Source organism: Berghia stephanieae, chromosome 12, assembly GCF_034508935.2.
Source record: "Berghia stephanieae isolate SIO BIC M18660-M18661 chromosome 12, UCSD_Bste_1.3, whole genome shotgun sequence".
Lineage (NCBI taxonomy): Eukaryota > Metazoa > Mollusca > Gastropoda > Nudibranchia > Aeolidiidae > Berghia > Berghia stephanieae.
In genome coordinates this window covers 39,893,944-39,901,485 of record NC_088371.1, presented here as the reverse complement: position 1 = coordinate 39,901,485, position 7,542 = coordinate 39,893,944, and the positions used below count along the sequence as shown (strand labels likewise).

The following is a 7,542-nucleotide window of genomic DNA, read 5'->3' as shown; positions in this document are numbered from 1 at the left end:
TTCCCGAAGGTAAACATACAGCACAGATAGACACACACAGAGAGAGAGAGAGAGAGAGAGAGAGAGAGAGAGAGAGAGAGAGAGAGAGAGAGAGAGAGGGTAATGAGAATTAATTGTTGTCTGTATGTTTGTTCAAAATCAGAATGACCCTGCTTATTGCCATTCTGATAGACTTTCCCTGTTTGTTTCTTGTTGTACATCAGTCTATATAAAATACTATAATAAACAACATTCAAAACTTTTATTTTGTCGTCTGGATCATCCTAACCTAAAATCTAGATTGAATTTGTGAGTCACAGATTATCGAAAAATGATTTACATTGATGCTATGCGTTTAGATAAAATGCTCACAACATCACTAACCGGAACTAATGATAACACACAAAACTATGTGTGACCTTGGTTGTTTGTAGTAGTCTAATTAAGTGTGGAATTTGCATTAAAATGGCTGTCCACAGACAATTACAAAGTGCTGAATGACGTCAATTTCGTTCCTTCTATAAATGGAACGAAGTTGGCGTCATTCAGCACTTAGTTGTTGTTTTTAGACAACCATTGGTGATTACTTCTCACTAAATTATATCAATCGGATTATAAACGTTCAAGGTTACACTTACACACAGTTTTGTGTGTTGGTACGCTGTATTCTACTGGCGGACGTTATGACTAGTTAAGCTAAATGCATAGCATCACTTGATAATCCGTGACCCAGCGTCCCAAAATGGTATTATATCGAGGTGGTTTAGATGTTAAGTACTGAATTCATTGTCAAAATCATGAAAATTGGATTAACTTTGGATTTTTATTTGAATGCACAATGGCTATCGTTTCTTCAAATCGTGTTAAAACATTACGTTTCTGTTCATTTCCACTTTTACGCACTCAGATAAAATACTCATAACATCCACCAGCCGGACATAACGCACCAACACACAAAAGTCTGTGAAACCTTGTGCGTGTATAGTCTGACATTTCTTAAAATTGCTCTCTTTGACCATTAACAAAGGGGAGAAGGACATTACTTCCGAAAATATTGTCTGCCCGTACAGGAAAGTACAGAGAGCGCAGTCATCGGGGAGATTGTCGCACAATGAGTAAACAATTAATAATCACTTGACACGAAAGTGTGAACTAAATGCCTTTAGATCCGATGCGCGCGTGTTTTGGTCCTGAAGGCAAAATACGTAACAAAGAACTCAAAAACAGAATATTCAATTCTGCTTAAGTTATTTCTTTTTTTGTTGGATTTATAACATTCTAGCCAATAATATTATTAAATGAAAATGTATAATCGATTTGCCAAATTAGTAGGTAGCCGTTTCTTCCAACAAAAAAAAAATATATTAAAATTAAAAGTACTAATTTATGTGAAAAAATATTATCTAAATTTTGGTTAATTAACCCTGGTGCCCAACTTGTGGAGCCTCACATTGATGGCATCCCTCAGTAAATGAGCGAGTGGTTTGGAAAATCAAAGAGTTTAACATTCAAACGGAAATGCCATCTACTATTGACTGAGAACAGATTGTCTCTCTAAACCAATTGACTAGGACCAGGGTCTTGACATCTTATCTCCCTAAGGTCTAGTGTCAGGCTATAAGTTAACGATGGCTACGGCCCGACAGTAGAAACGACTAGGACTTATAGTATGACGTCATTTTTTTAAGGTTTGTGAATCGCCAAGTGAGTTGTCGTTAGTAGAGCTTACGGAAACAAGTGATCCCATAGGTTGAACTATTGAATACAACTAGTGATTTGTTTTCTTTTGTGGCCAAAGTGTCAGACTATAAGTTAACGATGAGTACGGTGAGAGAATGTGAGCAAAGAGCCTTTTTCAATGACCCAATTAAGAGCACTTGGATTGGAACTCGAACCCAGGACGTTCCGATTCAAAAGGGGAGTGTCATATTATATATCACAAGACCCAATAGTCCCACAAACGTGATGCAATATTTTAGCCATTTCATTTTTTTAATAATTCAAAACAACCATTTTGTTTTTTATCACTTTACTCTGAATTCCTGAAATCAAAACAAAAAAATTTCTTGAATTCTTCCCTGTACCGAGAACTTAGTTTATAATAAATGAAGATGTTTACACTAGAGTTGGCTGTCTCTAAGAGAAGGGTACAGTAATAGGCAAACCATGCCGTGTAAAAATATTCCCATGTCAAATCTTTGAGTACATAATTGATGATGATCGCGTAGGGAACAGTCAAGATGTAACAAAATGTGAAAAGCATTGAGACAACAACAACCATGCGGAGAAGTGTCATCTCTTTCGTCATTTTTGGAACATTCCGTGTTGCAACTGCCACTCCCGAGTTCACATTGTCACGTGTTTCATTTTCATAGACTTGTTTGTCTCCCTTTGTTTTGGGAGAAACAGAATCAGTTTCAGACGCTGATGATGATAAAGCGGAAACAGTCGATTGTCTGAACTTTTTTGATAAATTGACTTTCCAAAAAATGATAATGTTGCAAAATATGACGATGGATATTGACAGAAATCGGAACACAGCGTAGAGAAGGTCTGTCACAATCTCGTATTTATCTGAGACATTATTATTTTCGTGTAGTCCTAGATAAGACTTGTTTGTTTTTGGGTTTACCTCCCTTGACAAACGGTTATGTGTTATATCGCTAAATTCTATAGTAAATGTTAAAGCATGGACAGCCAGGATAACAACCAATGATTGAGTTGGAGTGAAAGTTCTTTTAGACATGAAAGGGAAGCAAATACAGATTACTCTTCCAACAGTCATATACACTGTAAGCCATACAGTCACAGTAGCAAAATAGTCAAATTGCCAAAGTAATATGGTTGCGATGCTATTAGCTGTAGAGGGTTGGCCAACCGAGAATTTCACGAAATACTTGAATACAATACACCAAAACACAAGGAAACAAGCACAAAAGTCAGATATGGCTATTCCTGCAAAAATGACATTAGGGCTGCTGGATAAAAGGCCTTGACGATAAAAGATGATAAAATTGATGGTGTTGGCAACCACACCGAATGCAGCAAAGAAGCCCGTTAGCATATAATGGACACCGAATTCCAAGATTTCAAATGTCTCTTCACCAAAAGGATCCAACGATCCTTTCGTGGCATCACTGTACTCCTTTGAAGCGTTCGCTTGCATTTTTATCTTTCAATCTGGAAAATTAAACAGACACCAAAATATGAACAATAAATGAACTTGGAGAAATTTGAATCCATCTATATGAATCTTGACTTATAAAATTAGTATTTACCCATCGCTAACAACTCCGTCGTCCGTCTTAGAAGCTTTGGTTACTTTAATTCTGCGATGATAACAGTGACGTTTAAATAGTTTCTCATCATAGCATATCACATTATATAACATCATATCATATCATATCATATCAAATCATATGCTTAAATTATCGATTTATTGTTGTGTTTTATTTGCATTGTAAAGCGCCTCTGAGCACATTGTTGATCTAGGCGCTATATAAATTCATTCATTATTTCATTATTATATCATATCATATCATATCATATCATATTATATCAAATCATATCATATCATATCATATCATATCATATCATATCATATCATATCATATCATATCATATCACATCATATAACATCATATCATATCATATCACATTATATCATATCATGTCATATCACATCATATAACATCATATCATATCATATCACATTATATCATATCATGTCATATCACATCATATAACATCATATCATATCATATCATATCATATCATATCATATCATATCACATTATATCATATCACATCATATGACATCATATCATATCATATCATATCATATTATATCAAATCATATCATATCATATCATATCATATCATATCATATCATATCATATCACATCATATCATATCATATCATATAACATCATATCATATCATATCACATTATATCATGTCATATCACATCACATAACATCATATCATATCATATCATATCATATCACATCATATCATATCATATCATATCACATCATATCATATCATATCATATAACATCATATCATATCATATCACATTATATCATGTCATATCACATCATATAACATCATATCATATCATATCATATCATATCATATCACATCATATCATATCATATCATATAACATCATATCATATCATATCACATTATATCATGTCATATCACATCATATAACATCATATCATATCATATCATATCATATCATATCATATCATATCATATCATATCATATCACATCATATCTTATCATATCAAATTATATCATATCATATCATATCACATTATATCATATCACATCATATGACATCATATCATATCATATCATATCATATCATATTATATCAAATCATATCATATCATATCATATCATATCATATCATATCATATCACATCATATCATATCATATCATATCATATCATATCATATCATATCATATCTTATCATATCATATCAAATTATATCATATCATATCATATCATATCATATCACATTATATCATATCATGTCATATCACATCATATGACATCATATCATATCATATCATATCATATCATATCATAGAGCGTTTATATAGCACAATATCCACTAAATGTGCTCAAATCGCTTTACATTTTCCCCCGACTGTCACAACGCTGTTAACGGGCAGGTACTCATTTCACACAACAGCTCATACCGCTAGACCACATAGCCTCACATAAATCAAACCATAGTTCCATAGTTATATTTAAGAAAGAAATTGGATTCAATTGTCGGATAATGTCACGTCGCCCAGCAACGGTGAGCAGCGTGGTTCTAAACAAAGAATATCGGTACTTTTTATTCGTCATTCTGGCCAGAAATTTTCATTTGTCATGTGATCAGAATGTATAAAAGTCAAAACAAGATCATATTTATAATGTTTTTCTCCTCTGGATACAATTTTATGGTCGTCGGAGAAATATTTCCTAAGGACGTCCGCCTTTGTTCCGGTAGTTTAGAGCCAGTTACTAAGTTACCACGCGTCATTACGAGGGTGGTGACGTCATGACTGTAGAAGGCTATTGTCAACCCCTCGGTCACCCCTATATGATACCGCTTAGGCTGTAAACTGAGTGCATTCATTTTCGTCCCCCTGTTCGTGAATAACCACTGTGTCACAGTGTCATACATTTCTGTAACTTACTCACAACACACACATGAAAGATGAGACATTTTGCAAAATTTACTTATTTTCTTCTGCAAAATTCCTCATTTTCTTTGCAAAATTTTGAAATATTTTTTTTAAAGCCGCGGGATCAGAATAACAAAGACCTGAGTGACGTCACCTTCATTCTATCTATACAATCGGCTTCTTGTACCTTGTTCTGAGTTCATGAGAGTTATCAGAGCAGCTTTAGGGGGAAATTCGTTTATAAATATACTTTTAAATTGGTGATGAGACCATGAAATCATATTTTCCCAATTCACTTTATTTTTTACTTTGTATCGGAGCTGCCAACTTAATTTCTTTTATAAATCGTCATTTCCAAGGGAAAAGAAAGAAAAAAATCACTATCAATTGCTTTAGAAATACATAATTTAGCAATGACTAACCCGCACAAATCCTTGGGCCTCTTTTTCGCTCACGAAGTGCCCGAATTTGCGTCAAAATATGGGACACGACGCTGTTTATCGATGAATATGACTGAAAGTTGGCACACAGTTAGAAAAAAGGTCATTTTAGATTATGTCAAGCGACAAAACTCGCGCGATTACCAGAAGCCCGTTAAAAATAGATTTTTATTCTTTGGAGTAAAATATTTCTAAAACTACCGGGCGTGGAGGTTTTGTCGCTGACAAGGTAATACATGACCATTTCTTCTTTTTGGTTGTAAAATTTCATATGAATATGACAAGTACTTTTCCCGTATTTTACAAAACACCATCCTAATTTGCTCTTCACGTTTCAATCTTTTAATCTATTTATTACGCAAGATACAACGAAAGGTCGAAAAAAAATGCCGAAAAAGCGTCCCATATTTTCGCGTTTTTTTCCTCTTTGCGGGTCATCCAAATAAATGACACCTTTGAAACTGCATAACTTGTTTATTTATGAATGGATTTTCAAAATTCAAAAACATTTTTACTCAGTGAAGATAGGGCTTTGATTTTAGACAAAATTTTTCCCCAAAAAGAGAAAAAAAAAACATTTTTCATAGTCCTTGCTAATTTGATCTCAGCATTGTCCAAAAATGCTCCAAAGACCTGAATAAAGGTTCTTTGACGCTAGACGTTCCTTCTCAACAAGATTCATTGAGTCAAAGAGACATGTGCAACTCTGTAGCTGGAGCCAAATATTCGTATTTCTACGATTTTTGTTCTAGTACTTGGTAGGTCTGGTTTATATCCACCCCCTGTTTTATCTTATTTAGACTCGTCAACTTAAAATTGTTTTTAATTCGTAGTTTTAGGAGATAAAAATATGTAGTCGCTAGGATAACTTTATAGACAGAACAAAGTTGACGTCACTCGGATCTCTGTTATTATTTTGAGACAGACTGTTAGTGAGTAGTTTTCACAAAATTATTTCAATCAGACTATAATATAAACGTTAAAGGTGTAGTGTTTGTGTGTTGGTATGTTTAATTTGGCTGGCGGATGTTGTGAGTATTTTACCTCAACTCATAAAACCCCTAGATTAACGATTTACGCTCTCGACGGTTAAATATCACTTCAAAATCCTTAGAATTATGTACTAGTCTGGCATCAACTCTCAGTTTCAATAAGAATAAGTTTTGATGACTTAGAGACGCTCATAAAGTTCTGAAATTTTTTTGGACAAAATTTCGTAATTCTTCGAATTGTTCGTAACAGTCTGCAGGTCTGTCGCATCAAATCACATCTTTTTTTTTGTTTTGTTTTGTTTTGTTTTTTAACCTCAGGAATGAGAGACATCCAATGTTTGTCGTCACTAATTTGCCAGTTTAGTTTTATCTTCATCTTATACATACAACTATACCTAAACATAGGCATAGGGATATTGATTTTAAAGAAAGAAAAAAATCTTACATCTTATATCAAGAGATTACCTCAAATTACCTTCGTCATTTTATCGACGTTATGGACAAATCGAGTCTCTTTAACTTTTTATCTTTAGTATAAATTGGTCGTAATCGTATCGAGATAGGTCTACGATAACTCAATTGTTAGTACACGCGCTTCGCAGACAAAAGGATTGGGATCATGGCGTACTAAGAGAGTCATTATAGTAGGGCTATGATTGGGATCGATCCAAGATGAAGTAGGAGGAGGAGGAGGAGAAGATGAAGAAGAAGAAGAAGAAGAAGAAGAAGAAGAAGTAGTAGTAGTATAGTAGTAGTAGTAGTAGTAGTAGTAGTAGTAGTAGTAGTAGTAGTAGTAGTAGTAGTAGTAGTAGTAGTAGTAGTAGTAGTAGTAGTAGTAGTAGTAGTAGTAGTAGTAGTAGTAGTAGTAGTAGTAGTAGTAGTATTTCTATCGCGGTTTTCTCTTTATCTTAACAAGCGCTTGATAGTAACATAAAATC

At 33.9% G+C, this 7,542-nt stretch overlaps 1 protein-coding gene across 3 annotated transcripts; it reads right to left on the bottom strand.

Moving 5' to 3' along the window:
- Positions 1–783: 783 nt before the first annotated feature.
- Positions 784–7,093, bottom strand: LOC144958047 (uncharacterized). 3 transcript variants are annotated; one of them, XM_078889634.1, is made up of 2 exons: positions 6,918–7,092; positions 784–3,159 (listed from the first exon to the last, which is right to left on the bottom strand). In XM_078889634.1, exon 2 carries the CDS (start codon positions 3,143–3,145, stop codon positions 2,009–2,011), a length of 1,137 nt encoding a protein of 378 aa, XP_078745760.1. In that variant the 5' UTR covers positions 3,146–3,159; positions 6,918–7,092; the 3' UTR covers positions 784–2,008. The 3 variants fall into 3 exon arrangements, with proteins under 3 accessions (XP_078745760.1, XP_078745761.1, XP_078745758.1); XM_078889635.1 differs by lacking the exon at positions 6,918–7,092 and adding an exon at positions 5,327–5,565; XM_078889632.1 differs by having other exon boundaries at positions 1,466–3,159; positions 6,657–7,093.
- Between the last annotated feature and the right edge of the window lie 449 nt (positions 7,094–7,542).